This window comes from Sphaeramia orbicularis, chromosome 1, assembly GCF_902148855.1.
Source record: "Sphaeramia orbicularis chromosome 1, fSphaOr1.1, whole genome shotgun sequence".
NCBI classification, from domain to species: domain Eukaryota; kingdom Metazoa; phylum Chordata; class Actinopteri; order Kurtiformes; family Apogonidae; genus Sphaeramia; species Sphaeramia orbicularis.
Window position 1 is genome coordinate 19,894,104 of NC_043957.1, and position 26,148 is coordinate 19,920,251.

Below are 26,148 nucleotides of genomic sequence, written 5' to 3' on the forward strand. Positions count from 1 at the left end.
GAAAAAATCACCTAAAACGCTTTCAAGTTTGTTATAAACTTTACTCTACTGTATTTACATACAGTAGCAACCTTACAAGATTTTTCTTTTTGGTTGAAGGCAAAAAAATCTCCCAAAAACGCCTGTACTCTATTGCATTTGCATACAATAGCAACCCAACTCAGGTTTTTGTTTTTTTTGTTTTTTTCCCACTATACAAACCTGAATTGTATCCCACTGTAAATGTTACAGTGGTCATCAGTGATGTGAGTTTGGAACACAGAGAGTAAAAGCCCCACACACCCCAAACTGTAACTTTCTCACCGTGTGTGGCGTTGAACTCAGTCCTGATTCCAGCGGCTCGGAGCCGGTCCCCCGTCTGCGGTGTCGTTTTACCACGGGGCTACAGCTGCTTTTTGGCCCGTAGGATGATCAGTCCACCAGCCCCCGTTCCCCGCCCGACAGCACACATGGAATCCTGCCGACAACGCCAATTTGTTGTGGAAATGTTCAACTGATAACCCACACACAAAGAGGAGGAGAGAAAGTTAGAGTTAAAATAAATAAATGCATTTATTGAGAAGTCAATCACAGAGAAACTCTGTAAGTGAAGTCTGATTAAACAAGAGAAAACTAAAGATTATATAGAACCAAATCCAACCCCCTCAAACTATGATGTCATTCCTTACGTACATCGTACCACTCCATACTACTCCTTCTCTGCTCCGTGAAGAGGTCATGATGACCTCTTCACTCTAACCTTGCTTGGATCCTATCTGGAGTGCAGGCGCCATCCTCTATCTACACATTCAGACATTTAGGTGTTTGGGTTTTAACTCAAGGCAAGAAAGAACTCCGTTCCTGGGTTGGGGGTGTTACAGTGGTAAACATCACACATAAGCATATGCATGAAGAATGACTCAGCATTAAAAGAAGATGTACAACAATATAAAAGTAAATAAAAAGTATAAAATATAAAAAGTAAATTTTTCCACCACACTTTTTAAAATCATTTTAAAACTTAGAACAGAATTTAATGCCCATTTCACAGCCGTTCCCCTCCACTCGGGTTAACCAGGTCGAGAATGATCTTTTCTTCAACCAGTTATTATTACAATTGCACTTCCTTATGTAACAGGGTCAGGAGGTTATGTTTTTGCCAGGGTTTGTTTGTCTGTCTGTCTGTTTGTTTGTTTGTTTGTTTGTTTGTTTGTTTGTTTGTTTGTTTGTTTGTTTGTTTGTCTGTCCGTTAGTGTGCAACATAACTCAAAAAATTATGGACAGATTTTGATGAAATTTTTCAGGGTTTGTTGGAAATGGGATAAGGAAGAAATGATTAAATTTTGGTGGTGATTGGGGGTGGGGGGGCCCACGGGGGGGGCGCAGACCAGAAAATTTCATCAAAATCTGTCCATAACTTTTTGAGTTATGTTGCACACTAACAGACAGACAAACAAACAAACAGACAGACAGACAAACAAACCCTGGCAAAAACATAACCTCCTTGGCGTGGGGGGGCCCACGGGGGGGGCCACTGATCAGCCTTGGCGGAGGTCTGCGCTCTCCGAGTGCTTCTAGTTTCAATATAAATTGTCGGATTAAAACGAGTGGAACTGAGTCGACTAACGTTACTTTCTTTGCAGCTTGGACATTTAACAAACACATTTAAACACAACCAACAAGTTTATACCAACATAAGACCAACTAGAAGCACTCGGAGAGCGCAGACCTCCGCCAAGGCTGATCAGTGGGCCCCCCCGTGGGCCCCCCCACCCCCGATCACCCCCAAAAGTTAATTATTTCTTCCTTATCCCATTTCCAACAAACCCTGAAAATTTCATCAAAATCTGTCCATAACTTTTTGAGTTATGTTGCACACTAACGGACAGACAAACAGACAAACAAACCCTGGCAAAAACATAACCTCCTTGGCGGAGGTAACCATATCGACTTTAAGACCTTTTAAAGGGGTCATATTTTGCTAAACCCACTTTTATTTAGTCTTTGGTTCATTTATTTGTGTATTTGGACCCTAATAATTCAAAAAGTTTGAATTTGAACCCTCCAGGTGCTGCAAAGCTACGAGGGCTGTTCAATAAGTTCATGGCCTCACCCAGAAATACTGGTTGTTATAATACAGGATGTTACATTCTTTCGTGATGGGATAGTGATGCTTGAACATCGATGGACAAAGTGCATTGCTGTAAATGGAGATTATGTTGAAAAATAAAATATAAATTATCAGTCTGTGTTGTTCTGTTCTGGGTGAGGCCATGAACTTATTGAACGGCCCTCGTATCTTTATATTCATACCGGCAAAAATCGAGTGGATTTCTACAACCTGTTTTAATTCCTGCTTAAGTTGTTACGTTTTATAACTAGTTACGTCACGACATTTGCACATATAAGGTCAAGACTTTCGAAGAACATTTCGCCAAGTATGCTATAATTGTTTATTAGCAGCAGCAGTTGTAGTCTGAAATATATTTACCTCCGCCAAGGAGGTTATGTTTTTGCCAGGGTTTGTTTGTCTGTTTGTCTGTCCGTTAGTGTGCAACATAACTCAAAAAGTTATGGACAGATTTTGATGAAATTTTCAGGGTTTGTTGGAAATGGGATAAGGAAGAAATGATTACATTTTGGTGGTGATCAGGGGTGGGGGGGCCCACGGGGGGGGCCACTGATCAGCCTTGGCGGAGGTCTGCGCTCTCCGAGTGCTTCTAGTTTACTTTAGATATTGAAGTTTTAGGATGAATTGTTTTAGTATTAAGTAGTTATTGTTTTAACATAGGATTCTTTTGTTTAATCTGTTTTACTTCAATATTGTTACAGTTTTTCTCAACTGCTAAAACACATTTCACAAAATTTTCCTCCATTTTTCCAAAACTCTAAACCCAGCACACTTTTCTAAAGCTGCATGAACAAAACTACACCTTCTCTCTTCAAAATTCAAACTTTCACTCCAAAACAGCTGCTCAAAGCCTGCAAAAATTTAAACACTATACACATCATCACACAGTACAAAAAAACAACTGAAAACAGTGTTCAGTGTGTGAGAATGTTCTTTTTTTCCACAACTGCCAAAGCATATTTTTAGAAACCTTACAGCATCTGTTCTCAGAATATGTCACTGTAAAGTATTGGGCCTTCATAGATGTGTGTTTCATATGAACAGTATGTCAATCTACAGAAAATACAGTATGTACAGGGTGGGGAAGCAAAATTTAGAATATTTTGAGGCAGGGATTGAAAGACAGTGTATGACCAATTAGTTTATTGAAAGTCATGAGAATTTAAATCTTCAAATCACATTTTACTGCATTTCTAACGGTCTTGTTGTCTACCTCAAGTTCAATTGCCATTTTTCTCATGGATTTGGTTGGATCCTTTAGGATTTTGGATTTGAGAGCTTTAATAAAAGCTTTGGTACGTTTTTTGTTGCTTCCTCCACTTCCAGACTTTCTCGTAATAGTTTTGCTCATAGTCATTCTCTTCTTTCCATTATAAACAGTCTTTATGGACACTCCAACTATTTTTGAAATCTCCTTTGGTGTGACGAGTGCATTCAGCAAATCACACACTCTTTGACGTTTGCTTTCCTCATTACTCATATGGGCAAAAGTTTCTGAAAAGGTATGGATAATAGTGTTAGGTATGATTATGACATCAATACATGTTTGGTTTCAAAACAATTGACGTAGTGCCTGCTGAGAAAAAAACAACTAAATGTTCATTGTAAATTTTGCTTCCCCACCCTGTACACTACTGTACTGGATCACAACTCTATGCAAACAGTACAGAAGATCCAGTACACACAACAATACTCGCTGAAAACAATGTTCAGGGTGTGATGTTTTTACCTCCGCCAGCAGGTATTGTGATCGCTTTGCTTTGTGTGCGTGCGTGCGTGTTTGTTTGTTTGTTTGTTAGCAAGATAACTCAAAAAGTTATGGATGGATTTTCATGAAATTTTCAGGAAATGTTGATACTGGCACAAGGAAGAAATGATTAAATTTTGGTGGTGATCGGGGGTGGGGGGGGTCCACGGGGGGGCCCCACTGATTGGCCTTGGCGGAGGTCTGCGCTCTCCGAGTACTTTTCTTGTTTATTTACAGTATTTATCCCACACACACACATGTATTATGCGGCATCACGTCATTGCACTCCTCTTCCTCTGACTCTGTCCATTGTATTTGTTTGAACCTTCAGCAAACTGTGCACTCTGAACTGGCTTTTATAGATGTAATCACATCATTTGCAACAAGTGTCTTCAATTTGGAGTCATTGTGTTTAATGAATGAAGCCAGATGTGTTCACTGTGTTCAAATTTTGCTGACTGTGGGAAGTATACTGAACAACAAAAGAAACGCAAGTATGTTTCGGTATTGGTTTATACGGGAGTTTTATTATGAATATTGGTTTCATATGAGATATTTATATCCAGCTGTGAAACTTACAGTGGCAGTACATTGAATTGTGTCCTTGTAGCACTGAGTTGACAGTCACGGAGATGGGCCAAGCGAATATGGCGATCCTGATTACTGGTGGTCACACGTGGTCTTCCGGATCTTGGTCTGTCCCGAGTGGTCCCTGTGTCATGGAATCGTGTCCTCAGCCTACTGATGGTGGACTCGTGCACTTGCAGACGTCTGGCAACGTTGTGAGCCGTTAAACCAGCATCAAGCATACCGATGGCGCGTTCTCTCAGATTATCGTTAAGGCGAGGCATCGTGGTAATGCAGTAACTTTTGAATCTTATCATTTCTATTTATAGCCCCCGGATAAACAAAGGGAACTGCCACTCCCATTTGTTGCTCCCACTACCATATCACTCAAAACATACCGCACCTCCGATACTTTGTACACGTGCTCAACACCACTCGTGGTCGTGTTTGCCTGCAAACACACGCTCCAATGGTTACAACTCACTTATTGTAGTGTGTATCTCAGTTGACAACTCAACAGGACAGCTGAACTCTTGCCTAAATTAACGACCAAAACTTGAGTTTCTTTTGTTGTTCAGTATATTTTGCATCACATGAGCTTTAATTTGAGAATTTGAGCAGAGTTTTTTTGCAACTTGTTTTAGCAAGACAAAATGTGTTTAGACTGATGAAAAAAGGAGGATTGTTTTTGTGAATTGTGTCTTCATGTGAAATGTGTTTATGGTTTTAGCAAACGGGGGCTACTTTTATTAAATCTGTTTAGAGGACTGGCTTTTGTGTTTTAGCAATTGGGAAAAACTGTAATAGTGAGTTCTTCATGACCCGGATTATGTAGTATTCTGTTGTAGTTTAAGTATGTTATCACTAGTTTACGCTTGTTAAGTTAGGAAACATCTGTCTGTAGAAGAGTTAAGTAGGGTCTGTTCTTCTAGATACACGTCTGAACACACACGCATGTTGTCAAATATACAGGGTGGGGAAGCAAAATTTACAATATTTTGAGGTAGGGATTAAAAGACAGTGTATGACCAATTAGTTTATTGAAAGTCATGAGACTTTATTTGCCACAAGAAAATTGACATAATAGAAAATGTTTTTATTCTATGTGTCCTCCTTCTTTCTCAATAACTGCCTTCACACGCTTCCTGAAACTTGCGCAAGTGTTCCTCAAATATTCGGGTGACAACTTCTCCCATTCTTCTTTAATAGTATCTTCCAGACTTTCTCGTAATAGTTTTGCTCATAGTCATTCTCTTCTTTCCATTATAAACAGTCTTTATGGACACTCCAACTATTTTTGAAATCTCCTTTGGTGTGACGAGTGTATTCAGCAAATCACACACTCTTTGACGTTTACTTTCCTGATTACTCATATGGGCAAAAGTTTCTGAAAAGGTATGGATAATAGTGTTAGGTATGATTATGACATCAGTATATGTTTGGTTTCAAAACAATTGACGTAGTGCCTGCTGAGAAAAAACAACTAAATGTTCATTGTAAATTTTGCTTCCCCACCCTGTAGGTGATAAGGGTAAACTTATTGTCAGCATAAGTTTACTTAGAGTTAAGGCCACACATCTGTTTGATCTTTTTAGATAACGCTAAGTTAAAGACCAACCCTTTTGTATGGGTGAGCCTGCCCATAGGGCTAATAAATGTACATTTCATGTAATGTTCGGGGCTCATTGTCTTTGAGTCCTCAGCGCTGAGTGTCCGCCTTATTTGTGATCCGAATAAATTTTGTCAACTTTGAGACCAATCTGAATCCAGACTCGTCCTTAGAGCTTCCGATAAAAGACCACGTTAACAAGTCCATACAGAAAATATGTCTAAACTTTAAGCCAATTACCTAAAATGTTCAGTTGTTGGTTGAACAGGACAGAGCAGCACAGCCAACAACCTGGAGGGGGCGGGGTATGAAGTGGCTAATTTGCATTTAAAGGGCCAGCGCTTAAAACGACCTATCTTGTGTCAGAAATAGGGCTGAAGATGGACCTGTGGAGTTGAATTAATGAAGAATTCAGACCCAAACATATTTTTTATTTTTTTTTATTTTTATTTTTTATTTTTATTTTGAACATGCAAAGAAAATAACACAAAACAAAGCAAATTAAGACATGAACAAAATAACATTTAAATGGACAGAATCTACAGGGGTTGGACAAAATAATGGAAACACCTTCTATGATGCCACAATGTTAGGTGTTTCCATTATTTTGTCCAACCCCTGTATCTTCAAGCACATACAAGTCTGAATTTTGCATGGTCGAAACGGAGTAGGAAGAAGTATAAAATTATTTAATCCTACCCCTCAGTCCTTTTACACCTTTTTTATTAACTTTATACAGCAATTAACTTATACGATTGCCCTAATTTTAGCATTGTACCACAACAATCCTTAATACAGTAACTGAATTATCCACAACATTATATTCGTGTCAGTATGGTCATACAGACTCAACAAATCAAACATTTTCTTCAATAATTACAGCAGATTTAACAGTGCACTATCATACACAAACAAAACAAACAGGCATCATTGTCATTATTAAATACTGTACCTCTCAAGAATCAATTCTTTATATCTTTTTTTAAACTGAATTATATTCCATATTTGTTTTATCTCCACACACAATTTGTTCCACAGTTTTACTCCACAAATGGAGATACAGAAACTTTTTTAATGTAGTGCATACTTTATGAATCTTTAAGCTTAATTTTCCCTGTAAGTCATAGCCTCCCTCTCTTTCACAAAACATTTCTTGAATATTGCCCGGTAGTAAATTGTTTTTAGCTTTATATACTATTTGAATGGTTTTGAATTCCACAAGGTCAATGAGTTTTAAAGTTTTAGATTGTAAAAATAGTGGATTTGTGTGCTCCCGAAAACCAACATTGTGAACAATTCTTATTGCTCTTTTTTGCAATATAAAAATCCTATGTAATGAACTTGTATATGTGTTTCCCCATACCTCCAAACAGTAACTTAAATATGGTAAACATAGCATTTACAGTTTATGTAGACCACAGGGAAATGTTTTAAAATGCATAATTCCATTTAAAAAAGCTAAATATCACTCTTTTAAAGAGGTTAAATATAGTATTTCTACTGTGAAATATTTAGAAAACGACCTAAAATTATTCTTCATGTTTAGAATAAATAACTCTAAACTTCTGCCAAAGATGTAAATGTATTGAATTGTAGAGATATGAAGTGAATTTATTACCAGTGACAGCATCAGAGAGTGACCAGATGGGATGAGAACCATTAAGAAACAACTTTTAGAGTCAAAGAAAGTTGGCCGGTCTGAAAACAGCCACGGAGAAAGAGGAGGTTTAAAGTAAGAGAAACACAAGTTAAATAATGCTGCGTGTTTGCCTGGTTAGACAGGAATTACACAAATGTCAGATATGAGCGTCTTAAGTGTATGTAAGTATGCACATAGCACTGATTCATTAGTCCTTTCAGTCCTAAGTGCGTTCTCGTACGTGACTTTCTCCTGCTGCTGAGAGTTTTCTTTTTTTTTTTTTTTAAATGCGTAATTCCGTTTTAAAAAAGCTAAATATCACTCCTTTAAAGACTTTTTTTTTTAAGGTATTAAATGCAGATTCGAAATTACTGACATATTCGGTAATTTTGGTTATTTTTATTACTGGTTTTGATGAAACAAAGATGAAACATTAATCCATCCATGTGTTTGGTCCATGGTTGTGTCGAGCTGCTGTAAACAGACCTCACCAACCACAACACCTCAGACTGTGTTAGAATATGCTGGTCTATGGATAACATGTTAACGGCGTCACAGAGGTCATCTGAATGTCATGGAACCAAGGTGTTTATTCAGGAAACTGAGCTACTTAAATGCTACTCTCATATCTCATAGAACACAGGTGTCAAACATGCGGCCCGGGGGCCAAATCCGGCCCGCCAAAGGGTCCAGTCTGGCCCTTGGGATGAATTTGTGAAATGCAAAAATTACACTAAGATATTAACAATCCTTCTAGTTCAGGTTCCACATTCAGACCAGTTCAATCTCAAGTGGGCGGGACCAGTAAAATACTATCAACATAACATATAAATAATGACAACTAAATTTTTCTCTTTGTAAATGTAAATATTTTCATGTATTTACACTAAAACATAGTATAATTTCGCAAAAACAGTGAATAACCTGAACAAATATGAACAACCTGAAATGTATTAAGAGAAGTAAGTACAATTTTAACAAGATTCTGTCTGTTAGTAAATGTTTTGTGTATTTGTAGATCCACTGTGATCTGTATGTTGTAATGTATATGTGTAAATGATAAACTGAAGCAGAATATTGTTAAAATTACACTTATCTTTTCAGTTCGTTCATGTTTTTCCACATTGTTTGAAAGGATAGTTTGTAGATATAAACCTTTTCATCATGTAAATTTACTTTTTTTGCTCCAAAACATAAAGAAAAGTTTGGAGTTGACATTATTTCTATATTATTATGTTATTATTTTACTGGTTCGACCCACTTCAGGTCAAATTTAGCTAAATGTGGCCCCTGAACCAAAATGAGTTTGACACCCCTGTCATAGAACAACAGAAAAGCAGCATGTCATTAGATAAAACCTCAAGTCAAACCTAAAACCAGCAGCAGTCTGAGTTAAACCGTTCTGCTCTGGTAGAACACGGTGTCAGGTCTAGTGTCAGCATTCTCAACTGGAGGGGTCATGACCCCAAAGTGGGCTTTGTGCTTGAAAAAAAAATCAATTTTAATTGCTTTGCTATCTGACAGACTTTTATTTAGACAGATGTTCATGAAAGATGTGCAGTAGGGTGACTGTCGCCATGGAAACAACAATGGCTGATTGAAAGGTGACAGGCTAAGTTAATGCTGACGTCTGATGCGAAGGTGAAGTGCGAGTGTGACCTTCAGTGTGTTGAACGGTGGATTTATCATCACAGACAATAAAAAAGGATTGAAACTCTAAGATCCATCAAAACCAAAACGTTGTTTGGAATGAAAGCAGACTTAAAAAAAAAAAGAAGCTTATTCTGTTGATACAAATGTGAACGAGCATGTTTCTGAAAACAGGGTTACTGCAGGTTTCTACAAGTTAAATTTAAGACTTTTTAAGACGACTGAGAACATAATTTAATGCCTATTTCACAGCCTATTTCATGGCCATACTAGCAAAAAGAATCCTAGAATTTAGGAAAATCTACAGGGTGGGGAAGCAAAATTTACAATGAACATTTAGTTGTTTTTTCTCAATTGTTTTGAAACCAAACATATATTGATGTCATAATCATACCTAACACTATTATCCATACCTTTTCAGAAACTTTTGCACATATGAGTAATCAGGAAAGCAAACGTCAAAGAGTGTGTGATTTGCTCAATGCACTCGTCACACCAAAGGAGATTTCAAAAATAGTTGGAGTGTCCATAAAGACTGTTTATAATGTAAAGAAGAGAATGACTATGAGCAAAACTATTACGAGAAAGTCTGGAAGATACTATTAAAGAAGAATGGGAGAAGTTGTCACCCGAATATTTGAGGAACACTTGCGCAAGTTTCAGGAAGCGTGTGAAGGCAGTTATTGAGAAAGAAGGAGGACACATAGAATAAAAACATTTTCTATTATGTACATTTTCTTGTGGCAAATAAATTCTCATGACTTTCAATAAACTAATTGGTCATACACTGTCTTTTAATCCCTACCTCAAAATATTGTAAATTTTGCTTCCCCACCCTGTATATTTTGGTACCTGGCTCTTTTCCAGCTTTTTAGACCCAATAATAAAAGAGAAATTTAGACATATGTCCCCCCAGGATGTACCTAATGATGAGCTCAGATATATACAAATTAATAACACTGGTCAACAACAAATTTATAGTTTAAGGTTTCTGAGCTGATTTAGGATAATTTTGGTGTGCTGAATCTAAAAATCACATTAATTTTGCTCGATCAGGTCAACTTTCTGAACTATGCTACATATTGGCTTTTTAACATTTTTGCTTACATTTATGGGCATTTTCACATCATATGATACAAAATTCTTTCATATTTCTTGCAATAAACGAGTTCTGAAGATTTTACTTTTGCCAATTTATGATTAATGTTTTTTTTAATATTACAGGTGAATGAAATGGCTTCGACTAGAAGATCTTGCAAAAATAAGCCTGACGTATTCTGCTACATCTGCGGTGAATACACTATTGTACCTAACAGGAATCAAGTCACAAGTTTCATAAAGTGTGCTTACCAATCTTATTTTGGTATTAAACTTGGTGACCAAGATAAAGTTTGGGCTCAGATTGTGAGAAGATCAAATTTTTCAAAATCAAATTAGCAAAAAAAAAAAAACTGACCTGATTGAGAAAAACAGATGTCATTTTTGGATTTAGTGGTGCAAAATGGTGCTAATTCAGTTGAAAAAAACCTAGACAACTTGCAAAAAATATTTTTTTGTAACCCAGTGTAATTAATGATTTTTTTTTTTTTTTTTTAAATATTGGGGCCAAAAATAGGACAGGAAAAGCTACCTATGTGTGAGTGCATTTGATCTGAAAACATGGCTGTAAATGGTCTTATATACCACTATAAATAAAGACACTGGGTTAAATTTAATGATCCTAGTGGTTTTTTTAATCCAGATATGTGTGTTTTTCATGAATCTCAGTCTCATTCCAGGTTTTGTGTGTAACCCATCGTGTCCACTGGTGTTACACGTGGAACCTGCCCATTTAAATGCATAGAAATTGTGAGTTATTCTGCAACAGCGGTCATTTTTGTGAAACACTGCCTTGGATATTTACTTCAATTCCCAAAATGTACCTGTGAGAGACTAAAAAGATACTGGAAATTTGTAATTTTCATATCCTTCTTACCGTGTTACATGCAGATTTTTGTAGAAAACGAATATAAAAATGGGTTTTATCTGAAAAGTAGTTTCTCTTTTATCAGTAATTATTTATTTTTAAAATAGACCCAAAGCGTTTCCAAACTTGCTTCAAAACATTAGTCTAAATGTTCAAATTTTTAGCTCCTCTGTCCTGTTTTTAGGGACCAGTTTAAGAGAAGCACCCATTTATTTACTCCAACTCCTCGATTCCCATTGTTCCAAGTCATGTCTCACCGAGGGCTGAAAAGTTAGCAATAATTGGTTCCTAATTTCAATATAAACAGTCGAATTGGAACGGGTGGAACTGAGTTGACTAATGTTACTTTCTTTGCAGCTTGGACACATGTAAACACAAAACAGCCAACATGTTTACGACAACATAAGTTAAGACCTACTATATCAAATTGAAGACTTTTTTTAAGTTAATACAGGGTGACACAGAAAAACGGGAACTTGTTAACAATCCAATAAAACCAAGAGTAATGGAAGAAAAATATTTTATTCATAGCAATTGAAACCTTAAAACATGCCATTTAAGAAACAATGATGGAATTTTCATCTTTTAAAAATTACAGGCTGACCCAAAAAAACGGGAATTTTTGAAGTGCGTATTGGCAGACATGAGCAAGTGGCAGCACTACGAGACAGTGACCTTGAGTAGAGGTCGACCGATTATCGGCCGGGCCGATTATCGGCCGGGCCGATATTTGGGAATTTGACATATATCGGTATAGGCCTTTTTTTAATCCAACGGGCCGATATTAAGAAATCAATTTAAAACTGGGTTATTTCGGCTCAGATGCAGCTGCGCCTCTCTCTCTCTCCTGCACTATCCACTCTGCGCCCTCTGATTGGTTGACGTGGAAGCTGTCCTCACACACAGACTGGGACTGACTTGGGATGAGACTGTGTTCTACATACATTTTCTCCATTACTAATACATAGTCTGCAGAGCGTTTAGAGCCAGACTGATGAACTAATGTTCTGGTAAAAGCTCATCAGCCTCCACCTCAGCGTGCTTCCCTAAAACAAGTGAACAGACTTTTTAAGGTGCTCTCTCCTAATCCCACACACATGCTTTTCTATCACAGAGTGTTTCCATCTCCATATTATCAGCAGTCTAATTCACACACACGTCTGGAGGTAATCTGAGTTAGCAGAGCTGCCGCTAATGTTTACTCTGCTCTGACGTTCTTCTGAAACATTAGTAGTAGTTATCAGATGTAGAGCACAGGGATGTTTGGTACAGTTTCAGAAGAGTTTTCTGCGTTTACCTTTGACACATGTTTTCTCTCCGCAGCTTCTCACACGAGAAAACTTCGCCTCTCTGCGGTGTGTACCCCTTCTGCGTCGAAATCCGACGCGGAAGGATACCCGCCCCCCCCGCGTCAAATAGTGCCGCTGTGGGGCTCTGACCGCATGCGTCAGTTTCTGACTATTTGGGATGAGACTGTGTTGGTATGTAATGTAATAGTGTGTGTTTGTGTTAAAGTCACATGAAGAACTCTACAACTCACAACTACTAATGCTGCTGTGAGCTTTCTAGTCCTATGATCTGAAAATTAAAGTGAAGATAAGACAGAGTCAAATTCAGAAGTGATTTATCTAAACATGGGGGAACATTTTAAATCCTGTGTGTGCTCATTAAAGCCCTAAAGGCTGTTTGTGTTCTGTCAGGAGTTTAATTGCACTCATAGCAACTATTAGACTTTTTTATGTAGCTTTTGTCATATTAATCATTAATAATGTAGCAACATGGTTTTGAATGACAGGGTCCCTGCTATCGCATGGTAAAATATAAAATTTAATAATGAAATCAACTTAAGGCTTCCCAAATGCTGTAATAAATGAAGCATGATGAGTTAAGCATATGTCAGCATGTGGCCCAAGAGTTTACAAGAGTCTCCCTGTATTATTGTTGTGTTTGAACTTAAAACAAAGACTAGAAAAGCACTTGGAGAGCGCAGACCTCCACCAAGGCTGATCAGTGGCCCCCCCCGTGGGCCAGGGTTTGTTTGTTTGTTTGTCTGTCTGTTTGTCTGTCTGTTAGTGTGCAACATAACTCAAAAAGTTATGGACAGATTTTGATGAAATTTTCAGGGTTTGTTGGAAATGGGCCCCCCCGTGGGCCCCCCCACCCCCGATCCCCACCAAAATTTAATCATTTCTTCCTTATCCCATTTCCAACAAACCCTGAAAATTTCATCAAAATCTGTCCATAACTTTTTGAGTTATGTTGCACACTAACGGACAGACAAACAGACAGACAGACAAACAAACAAACAAACAAACCCTGGCAAAAACATAACCTCCTTGGCGGAAGTAATAAGTCATTATAGTTATATTTAAATTTTACTTTATTTACTGTGGAAAAATTTAAGGGAGCTATTTATGTAAGCTTTTATTCAACTTTATAAGAGATTCTTCTGAGTCTAGGAAATCCATGCACTTCTGGAGCTATTATTACCACCTATGTTTTTGCCAGGGTTTGTTTGTTTGTTTGTTTGTTTGTTTATCTGTCCGTTAGTGTGCAACATAACTCAAAAAGTTATGGACAGATTTTGATGAAATTTTCAGGGTTTGTTGGAAATGGGATAAGGAAGAAATGATTACATTTTGGTGGTGATCGGGGGTGGGGGGGCCCACGGGGGGGGCCACTGATCAGCCTTGGCGGAGGTCTGCGCTCTCCGAGTGCTTCTAGTTTTCTATTTGTTTGATTAAATAAAAATGTTTTAGGCATTTAAACGAAGTTCAGTGTTTGCATTATTCGAAATTTTTCATGCCAATTTTTACACTTTTACTGCAAATGAATATCGGCTCCAAATATCGGTTATTGGCCTCCTCTAACTACTAATAATTGGTATCGGTATCGGCCCTGAAAAACCCATATCGGTCGATCTCTAACCTTGAGCAAGTAAACACACCCCCATTTTAGTAACCATTGGCAGCTGTGCGAGAATTGTTCGGTAACCGTGTGATCTCAAGATTCGGTAACGTTCCCTGGCCCCCTAGATCGCCAGATTTGTCCGTTTGTGATTTTTCCTTGTGGGGCTATCTCAAGAGTAAAGTGTACACGACTGGACCAAGAACTCTGGATGAGTTAAAACAGAGAATTCAGGATGAAATTCACAGTATCCCAGCTGAGATGTTGCAGCGGTCAATGAGGAATCTCAACAGCAGATTTCAAGAATGCATTCGTACAGGAGGACGCCATCTACAGGAAGTAATTTTTAAAAAATGAAAATTCCATCATTGTTTCTTAAATGGCATGGTTTAAGGTTTCAATTACTATGAATAAAATATTTTTCTTCCATCACTCTTGGTTTTATTAGATTGTTAAAAAGTTCCCGTTTTTTCGTGTCACCCTGTATTAAATGGAGATTTGTAAATTCAAGACTTTTAAGAGTTTTTAAGACCCTGCGGGAACCCTGTGAAAAATACATTTGTTGAACTGTATAAATGTAAGTCACATGGGAGGACGGGGCCTCCAGGTGAGTCTAGTGGATTTTCTTATGACTATGTTAGCATTCGGTTACTTCAAACTAAGCGGTCGGTGTCATTTACCCTGAAGACATGTCCCCACCACTTTTAAAAGCATTAAAAAGGTTAATGTAAAGTCACCTGAATACTTGACAGCCACATAAATCAAGTTTATGATGTAAAGTTCAGTCCTTTAATGCACCTCTACCCCACTGCCTGTCACATGACCCAATCCCCAGGGACATAAACCATTAAAGGGTTAAAGTCAAGTCAATTTTTCAGACTCGCACATGTTTTATTGATGACGATTTTCTTCAGTTTAACAGTCAGGCGGAGCAGTGATTTGTATGTGAGGAGAACAGATAGAATCAGAGCGCAGCTTCTATAAAACCGACTAAAACACCTGGAGGGGAGAGCTGAGGGGTGTGTGGACGGTGTCGTGGAAATGAAAGTGGAAAAAAAAAACAAAAAAAACAAAAAAAAAAAAACAGGGAACACAGGACAGTATGTGGTGTGTCCTCTAAAGGAGAATATGTTTTCTCAGGAGACATATGGCTGCACCAGCTGGACTTCTTCTATTGTACTTGTGATAAGTGGCTTTATTCTGTGTTCGCTTCCGTTTGTTTCTCTCCTTTATTGGATCGCTCGCTTCCTCTTCACCCCACGTTTATTTCTGCTGTTTCTCTTAATTGCTACAGAAAAATGCATCTGCTGTCTGCTCACACAAAATCAAAACATGTAACATTTACTATATTCTAATGTTAAAAACAAGATCATCGTCATCATTTTTTTGTTAAATTCAGATAATAATGAAGTCAAAATGGAGGATTATGGAGGAACAATTTTACAAATCTAAATATTCATCGGCGTTTCTTTATTAGATTATTTCATTAACCCATTAGTTGTTGCCATTTCATTCGTTACAAATATTTTGATCATTTCACCACTTTTGAGTAATTTTTTTATGGGGACAGTCAGGTTTTCTCCTTCCAGATTCTTATATTTTACTTTTTGTTTTGCTTTTTACTGTTTTTTGACATTTAACAGAACAAACAGTGAAATGATTAACCCATAAAGACCCAGCACTACTTTTACATCAGTTCCCAAATGAAATTTTCTCTATATTTAACCTTTCTTAAGTCATTTATCAGCATTTATTTCTAAGATTATCCTCTGTATTTTGGCTTTATTCTGTTGGATCGCTCGCTTCCTCTTCACCCCACGTTTATTTCTGCTGTTTCTCTTAATTGCTACAGAAAAATGCATCTGCTGTCTGCTCACACACAATCAAAACATGTAATATTTACTATATTCTAATATTAAAAACAAGATCATCATTTTTTTGTTAAATTCAGATAATAATGAAGTCAAAATGGAGGATTATGGAGGAACAATTTTACAAATCTAAATATTCATCGGGGTTTCTTTATTAAATTATTTCATTAACCCATTAGTTATTGCCCTTTCATTAATTACAAATATTTTGATCATTTCACCACTTTTGAGTAATTTTTTTATGGGGACAGTCAGGTTTTCTCCTTTCAGTTTCTTATATTTTAGATTTTTGTTATACTTTTCACTGTTTTTTGGCATTTAACAGAACAAACAGTGAAATGATTAACCCATAAAGACCCAGCACTACTTTTACATCAGTTCCCAAATGAAATTTTCTCTATATTTAACCTTTCTTAAGTCATTTATCAGCATTTATTTCTAAGATTATCCTCTGTATTTTGGCTTTATTCTGTTGGATCGCTCGCTTCCTCTTCACCCCACGTTTATTTCTGCTGTTTCTCTTTATTGCTACAGAAAAATGCATCTGCTGTCTGCTCACACACAATCAAAACATGTAATATTTACTATATTCTAATATTAAAAACAAGATCAATGTTTTTTTGTTAAATTCAGATAATAATGAAGTCAAAATGGAGGATTATGGAGGAACAATTTTTTCATAATAATAGTAAAAGCCAGTCAAAATATTCATCAGGGTTTCTTTATTAGATTATTTTATTAACCCATTAGTTGTTGCCATTTCATTAATTACAAATATTTGGATCATTTCACAATTTGAGTAATTTTTTTAAGGGGGCAGCCAGGTTTTCTCCTTTCAAATTCTTAAATTTTACATTTTTGTCATACTTTTCACTGTTTTTTGGCATTTAACAGAATAAACAGTGAAATGATTAACCCATAAAGACCCAGCGCTACGTTTACATCAGTTCACAAATTAAATTTTCTCTATATTTAACCTTTCTTAAGTGATTTATCAGCATTTATTTGTAATATTATCCTCTGTATTTTCTATTTTATCAGCTTAAATCATGTATTGCCCACTATTTACTTTACTGATCATGTAGATGTTCATAAAAGCTCAGAGTAAATTGAGGGTTATATCAAAATCAGAGAAAACTGAAAAAGTGACTTTTTCAGTAAAATATATCATTTACTGAACATAAACCCTGTGTCTCCATCCACTGTCATTGATCCAACTCAATGGCTTTTACTGGTGAATCAATGTTGTAGAAGATGACAGTGTTCCCAAATGGAATTTTCTTTATATCAAACCTTTCTTGAGTGATTTTTCACCATTTATTTATAATGTTATCCTCTGTATTTTGTATTTTATCAGTATAAATCAGGTATTTTCTTGTATTTAATTTACGGATCATGACAATGTTCGTAAAAGCTAAGATTAAAGTTGAAGGTTATTATATCTAAAACAGAGGAAACTGAAGAAAAAGTGCCTTTTTCAATAAAATATATCATTAACTGAACATAAACCAAGCATGTCCATCCACTGTCATTGATCCAACTCCATGGGTTTTACTGGTGAATCAATGTTGTAGAAGATGACGGTGTTTCCACAGTAACTACGGAGCCTCTGAACGTTCAAATGGGTCATATCTGATGACCGTGAAAAGACAAAAAACTGCATTTGACACCAATTATTTGCATTTATTGATAAGATTAGCGGATCAACAGGTATTTAACAGTTTAGATCAGTAGATGGTTTTGGTCGGTGATGGATGTTTGGGTCTTTATGGGTTAATTGAGAATCTAATAATTTGCAAGATATTTTCTTTACTGATTTTGTAACTAAATAATAATGTTCAAAACCCTGCATCAGAAGGTAAACAGAAGATACAAAAGGGTCAATATCTACACCCACTTGTCCTTGGTAGGATAGGAATAAAATGAAAAACATGACCAAACACTGCTTTTTTCATTGTGTGAAGTTTACAGCATCAAACTATGCTCCCACAGATTTACACAGCATTCGTTTTATTCAGCAAAAATTAAAAATTAGACACATAATACACACAGATAACATGAGCACTGAGGAGAAAAACAAAAGCAGTGATTATATTAAAGCTTCAAGCGGTCACGATCAGACACTCACGTCTTCTACTTGTCAAAGCTGAAGAAAATGCAGTTTATTGCAGATGTGTAGACGTGTTCGGGTCGGGCCTCTTATCGCAGTTGAGTAACATTTATGACAAGTTTGTGGAATCAGACGATGACTCATTAATGATACACCAAGATAAAAATCCACTGCATCATCGAGGCAGGATTGGGGAGGATTTAACCCGAAGTGGAGGACGACCTGCTGGGTGGTGGGTTCAGTATCCAACCGGCTCCACGGGGCATTTTTATGACTAATCTATCAAATTTGGTTCGTCAAGATGAAACCTGCAGGGGTTTTAATTTTTTAATTGTGCCAAAGCCTCAGCAAACACCCATATCAGACAACAAAAATGTGTGAAAAGGTTGTGTGAGTTAATTATAAATATATTTTTATGTCAAACTTTTCCCCCTTAATAGGCTCAATATAATGTTACGATTGATTATTTAGGACAGGGGTGTCAAAGTCATTTTAGTTCACAGGCCACATTCAGACCAATCTGATCTCAAGTGGGCCAGACCAGTAAAATAATAGCAGAACAAACCTATAAATAATAACTCAAATTTTTTTTTCATTGTATGTAATTTTAACAATATTATGTCCCAGCTTCTCATCTACACATGTGCATTATAACTTACACATCGCAGCGGATCGACAAATACACAAAACATTTAATAACATGCATAATATTGTTAATATTACACTTTTTTTTCATAAGAAATGTCAGGTTGCTGGTGGTTGATGAGATTATTTGCAATTTTTTCTAAAGGATATTTTCATCATGTAATTTAACTTTATTTATTCACACAAAAACAAAAAAAAAAAGTGAAAAATTTGGAGTTGTCTTTATTTAAAGTCTATAATGATAGGATTTGACTGGTTCCAGCCACTTGAGAGAAATAACATGGGTTTGACATTTTTGATCGTTAATATCTGAAGTGTAAATTTTGCATTTTACAGTTTCATCCCATGGGCCAGAGTGGATCATTTGACGGACTGGTTTTGGCCCACAGACCACTGGTTTGACAGCCCTGATTCAGGATGTTCTGAGCTTCTATTAAATAATGTATTTTTTACTTTTAGTGCTTTTGTTCTTCAGCCAAATCAGGGAAAACAAAAATAAAAAATTACAAATACACAAATGCCCTGATGCTGTTTTATGCCATTATAGAAAAGTGAAACCACTTTTCCAACGTATCCGATCAGTGATTCGTCATTACAGCTGTCAGTCACAGATGTAACCCGCCTACCTGTCTGAAAATGTCTGTGACTAGACAAAAACCTGTGCCTCGAGGTGTAGAGTAGAGTTTCAGCAGCCTGAAAACACAAAAAAAGGACCAGAAGCAGAAGTCTCACATCATCCCAGACCACTTGAATATATTCAAAGATAACTGTGGGATTCTAACCCTTTGTCAAAATCACCTGTAATTTAAAGACGAGGTAGGCCTATCTAATTTGTTTTTCACTTTTGCACTGCTGCATGCTCCAAATACGCTTGAAATATTTGATTTTCTTATTACTGATGACTCTCTTCTTGAGATCAAAAAGAGTTTACATGCTGCTACTTCAGCCATTTTCCTTTAACCCTTTGGTGCATGTTGTTATTCAAACTTATGTTTGCAATAATATTTGCAAGAATTACTCCTAATTATCTGCTTTTGGCCTAGATATCCTCCTGAGACCCAGTAAAGCATATTTGTCCTCTGTAGGGGGGAAAGAGTTTCACAGCTTTACTTAAAAAAACAAACAAACAAACAAACAAACAAACAAAAAAAAAAGAAATGCTGTCCAATGCTATAAAAAATAAGAAATGTTTCTGAAAAATGCGTTATACTGTTTCCAATCAAGGCTATTATTTAGTGTAAAAAAGCCAAAACATTTACTCTCCTGGGTCTCAAGAGGTTGTAGCACTAGAACACTAACAATTCCACATGGAATATTGAACATGAATACTTTTTTTCCTACATTATCAGACTTACTTACAGACTTACTATCAGATAATTAATGTTTCCACTGATGTGTTACCTAGCTACTGTTACCTAGGTTAAATTTTCTTCCATCAATCAAATGTTTTCTTTATGGAAAGAAAAAAAAAAAAGTATCTCACTGAAAATAATCAAAGTGGACATATTTAAGTCTCGTTCTGAGCGTAATAACCCCACTCAGTTTTAGAATAATTCAGGCATGAAAGGGTTAAAAAGCTCTTTCACAGTTATTTTCGACCTGTTGGTAAATATCTAATAAGAAAGACAATCAGGCAGAGAACAGAAAAACCTCCCAAAACTAAAACTCAAAGCACATATTTGCATCCGAAGAGTGTGAAATGATTTTTTTATACGGTGGTTTGTCGACTGAAGAGGTCGAGCGTCACAGCAGACAGGAATGCTGGGATACTCTTCTGGTGATGCAGATGAAGATCCACCATCTCGCCCAGAGTTTTGGAGAACTCTGTTTCCATGAGGTGCATGCTTCCCTTGGAGCTCTGCAACAATAGGGACAACACACAGACATCAAACGACAATACTCCACATCAAACAATACAACCTGAGCTTTCCCACTCCAGCCATCTCTGGAGACCATCTTTCAAAGTGAAGCGAGATCACTTAAAGTTGTTATTGTCTGCTGGGGATTGTGGAGTGTGTGTGTGTGTGTGTGCATTCACAGCAGGGTGAAGGTGTCTAAATCTGTGTGGATTAATTAAAGGGAATGAGGAGTGGTTCGAGGCGATGGAGTGGAGGAGAACAGGATGAGGGAAACGAGGGAGAAAGTAATTAAAGCGTGGCAGGGAGGGAGGAAGGTGGAGAAGAGCACAGTCCCATGACATCCTGCCAAGATACTGAGACGTCTGCGAAATGCCCCGTTTCAGCGTGGAAGAGACACACGTTTTTATCTGACCAGTATCATGAGGCAGCTCCAAAACTATTATTATAATAATATATGATTATGACTGTTACTGTTAACATGTTATTAGAACTTTTAGAACAGAATAGAATAAAATAGAACAGAACAGAATAGAATAGAATAGAATAGAATAGAATAGAATAGAATAATTTGTCGTTGCATTGTACAATACAACGAAATTTAAAAGCTCTTCACTGGTCTATCACTCCCACACATACTCCCACACACACACATACAAACACTCACACACACTCACTTACACACCCACACAGGCAGATATCAAATGAATAAATACAGTGATAAAGTGCATGAGAAATAAAGTGCAATGCAGTGATAAGGAAAAACAAGAGAACAAGTCCCTGTGTAGTTCAGTTGGTGGAGGTGATGGGCAGTGATTATTAAACTATCATACAGTATATACTGTACATACCAGTGGCAGCTGCTCGTTTTTCAGAGAGGGGAAGCTCATTGTTGGCTTACATCAAAAAAAATTGTCAAGTGCCAAAATCAGGTCAACAACATTAGCATTGTCTGCCATCGTGTGCACCTTGCTAGATAGCTAGTTCACTCTGACCTAGCCAACAAAATACAAAATTATATTAAACTCGAACAAGAAATTATTATATTATGTAACTGAAACAAGAAAATGTTGAAATTATGTTAAATTGAAACAAGGAAGTACAATGAGTGTGTTTTATTTACAGTGCAAGAAATAAACGAGTAATTTCATAGTGGTTTCTCTCTCAATTTCACAGCAGAATGCACGACGGTATTAAACTGAACTCTGTCAAGTGAAGGAGTAGATCTCAAATTAGCTGTCAATCAAACGGGATTCAGCCTTTCGACTGATCCTCCAATCAGCACGTGGAATCCCAGCGTCCAGCTCGGCCGAGGTCCACTGGTCCACTCCATTCACCCCCAGAGACGCCGAGCATCCAGGGGCGGGACAACATCGTGGCATTTATCCAAGTACTGTCCAGTTTTGAGGCAATGAAAAAAACTGTTCCACTCAGTCCCATTGAAATGCATGGGCACTGAGTGTCTACGGGCAAATGCACTGAGCAGAGATCGAATGAGAAAACAGCGCAACAGGAATGTATGAGAAGTGAACAACATCGAGTCTGTTGATTTGTGATAAAGCTGATTCTGAACAAACTCGTCTTTGAGATGAACGTGTTCTAACACATTTGTAGTCAATGAAATGTCAACACAACCGTACATATTTGACCATCTAATTTTCATAATTTTAGGGGAAGCTTCCAACACCAGTCGACAGGGGGTGGGACCTTTCTGTGTGGAGTTTGCATGTTCTCCCCGTGTCTGCGTGGGTTCTCTCCGGGTACTCCGGCTTCTTCCCACCATCCAAAGACATGCAGTGATAGGTTAATTGTTTCATCTAAATTGTCCATAGGTGTGAATGTGAGAGTGATTGTTTGTCTCTGTATGTCAGCCCTGCGATGAACTGGCGAAATGTCCAGGGTGTACCCCGCCTTCGCCTGTAAGTAGCTGGGATAGGCTCCAAGCGACCCCTGTGACCCTAATGAGGATAAAGTGGGTTCGGAAAATGAATGAATGAATTTTAGGGGAAGCTGAGTTTCCCTTGCAGTCTATGAGAAATCACACATATATATATATATATATATATATATATATATATATATATATATATATATATATATATGTATGTATGTATGTATGTATGGTGGGACTCAATTAAAAAATGTATATAATTAATTAGTGACCTTGTAATTAATTTACTGTAATTAATCGTATTTTAATCGTATATCAATATTTGACACCAGAAGCAACATTTTCTAATTTAAACAGATCTGGGTAGGTGAGTAAATCAATAAACAGACACATACATAAGTTTAAACAACCAAATCCTGTTTTTACTTTATATAAACTGCTAAACATGTTTGTTTTGCAAATGAATAATACTTTCAAGTACATTCCAGAAGAGTAGTAAAGGATGAATATTTTGGAAAGAAAAAGAAAATCCCATTTGATGAAGTAATTAGTGAGCGTCTTCACACTCACCAAGCTGAAGTGAAGTCAGCTGTTCACATTTGTGTGAACAGTCACAAATCTCTAATGGGTGAGAGGAGAGGATAACTGAACTAATGACATTTGCTAGCTGACTGCACAATGCTAAACCAAGGTTAAAAGCTGCACCGAGTGTGAACGCTTGAGAGAGGCAGGAGGGATGACTCTGTGCTTTAATGTTGTCTCTTTGCAAAAAGTGTAAAATGCACCAACATTAAAGTGATACATCTTACATAGCAAAGTACTAAGAGAAGTCTCAGGGCAATTTTGGGCCGTAAATATTTTATCTTCACTTTCAAAGACTTCAATATGCAGTCATTTTTGGAACCTGGAACATCTGGTACAATAACCCTTTTAGGTGTGATGCAGTTTTTTCAGGATTATTCAGGATTTCAGTACATCGTGATAAAAATACTGACACCTTTTCATTTGACTCGATTAATACCATCTCTTTATAAAAAATAAAAAACCCACTCAGCTTCAACAGATTATGCTACCTCAGAGTAATTATTGTATTCACTCTTGTCAAAAGGTCAGTTAGTGCTCCTGATATTTTAATGTTTTTACTTTGTAATAAGTATAATTTGTAATATGAAGATTTAGAAATGACCTTCTACTATCAACAGGGGTGGATGAATGAATCAGAGCTAAAATAGAACATTAATGTTTAATCACATATTGAATTAAAAAAAAAAAAAAAAAAAAAAAAGAGTAAAAATGGGAATATTACATCAAATATTTGTAACCCTAACCCTGGTGGATGTTAAGAGACTACTTGAAGTTATAATTTTTCGGTGTCAGGTCCGAGGCTCTGGAACAATCTTCCCAACACATCACATGTGCACAGACCAGAGAACGTTTTAACCCCTTACTGCCTACTACAAAAAAAAAAAAAAAGATAAAAATGTGTGTTGTTGCTGTGACGCAGAGGCTGTATTAAGTGCAGATTCTACAATTCTACAATAACTATGAAGCAAATTAGTGAGATTGAGCGTAAATGTCATAATAATAACTAAATAAAAGTCAGATATGTAGATAATTACCCCACCCCCTGAAGGGGAGGAAAGGGGTATTGCGGTATTTTGGTTTGGGTTTTTTTGTTTGTTTGTTTGTTTGTTTGTTAACACTCTAGCTGCAGAACTATTGGTTGAATTCATACCAAATTGGGTTTATAGATTGCCAGTGACCCAGAATACAGGGGTTGGACAAAATAATGGAAACACCTTCTATGATGCCACAATGTTAGGTGTTTCCATTATTTTGTCCAACCCCTGTAGATGTCATTACATTTTGGGAAAAGTAGGTCAAAGTTACATTTTTTAAATGAATTTTTAAAATCTTTTTTCTTCTGCCATACAATGGGCGAAATTTCAAATGTCTATAAAAACATCTATTGTGTTTCAATTTACTTCAAACTCTACACATATATAGAGGTAATTGATATGCTGACATCAGCACATGCATAGACATGGTGACATCAGCTGGATCGATGCCAAAATAAGCTACAATACGTGCAAGGGGCGGGGTTTGTTATGCCTGGCACCACTTGTTTTATTGATGCTTCTACTGGATATTTCTTCCAGTCAACAATCCATATAAAACAAAAAGGATCCTAAAATCAGTAGAATGTCATGAAATGAATAAGACTGTACTAGAAACAGATGGTTGGAACTGATATGTGAATGTCAGGGATCAGGATCATAGATAACCAGGTAACACACTGGTTCCCATTTTAACATCACAAATTTCTGGTGACCCCACACCTTCAAAACTGAGACTTTTTTTTTTTTTTTTGCTAAAATTCATTTGTTTTTAATCATGTAGTAGTTTGCTACACTATGATGCAAATAAACATTCATTTTGGACAACATTTAATCTATATAATGTATATTATGGTGAACAGAGGCAGAAAAGCCAGGTGTAGATTACTGCACAAAGTGAGAATTTTATTTTCCTTGGTCAGGATATGTAGTCAGTCCAGCTTGGATTTACAAGGCTGACAATTAATACTGAACAAACAAGAACTCAAACTATGAATTATGAAAGAGCTGCAGCATCTGAAACTGACCACAATGAACATTTGAAAGATAAACAGTACCACAGTGCTTCAGTTTCAGCTTCACAGTTTGTCATGTCTTTTATGGATTGTTATTGTCTCTGTCAACTCACCATATATTTTTTATTTCTAAGTTGTTATTTTTATCAATTACTAGAAAGTTCAGGTGACCCCATTTGAATTCCAGGCGACCCCATGTGGGGTCCCGACCCCAAGGTTGAAAAACACTGAGGTAACATATTCACAAAAAGTGGAATATTGAGGCAAATTCGCAACAATAGTCTACAAAGGGTTAAATATCATTTAAATACGCACCAATTTGTGCTGGCTTTTAATACAAGTGTGTGACTTCCATCTACACGGGTGAGTTTTAGATGTTCTTTATCCTATTACTTTGTATCTGTTTTTATCAGTTTTAGTATATTTTCATTCTTACTATTTTACCATACTATGTACTTTACTTATATCTTTGTGCATTGTTTTGTATGCTATAGAAATAAACTTGACCTAAACCTGTAACTTAGTTTTTACCATGACCAATCCAATGACTCGTATAATCACACACTTTCCACTGCTCCTTCAAACTGTTTCACTGTGAGGTTTTATTTTGCCGACAGTCCCTGGTGTTTTCTTTCCCTGCGTGGCTGTCTGAGAGCGACGCTGTATCCTCAGGCTGCTACTGTCATCTCGGGCCAACACATAAACGAGAGCGAAACAGGCTGGAGAAAGCGCCGGGGCTCTGGGAACATGGAACATATACATCAAAGACGAATCACACTGTGACCCGTTGCCATGGAGACCTCAGCATCTGAAACACCTCCTGATGAAGTTTGTCTTCAGAACAGACTGTGTGTTCGAGTGGGTGTGTGTGTGAGAGACACTGCACCAAGTTTATGGAAGCCTGTGGGAGCTGAGGACTGTGAAGGCTCCTACGGCCAGTCAGAAATG

General features: G+C 36.9%; 1 protein-coding gene across 2 annotated transcripts in view; it reads right to left on the reverse strand.

The window, feature by feature from the left end:
* Positions 1-20,417: 20,417 nt before the first annotated feature.
* mad1l1 (mitotic arrest deficient 1 like 1) overlaps positions 20,418-26,148 on the reverse strand; it is a 162,965-nt gene continuing 157,234 nt past the window's right edge. For both annotated transcript variants that reach the window (XM_030145717.1, XM_030145709.1), the window contains exon 18: positions 20,418-20,679. In XM_030145717.1, coding sequence (XP_030001577.1) covers positions 20,530-20,679 — 150 coding nt within the window. In that variant the 3' untranslated portion in view covers positions 20,418-20,529. The remainder of the gene's footprint in view (positions 20,680-26,148) is intronic.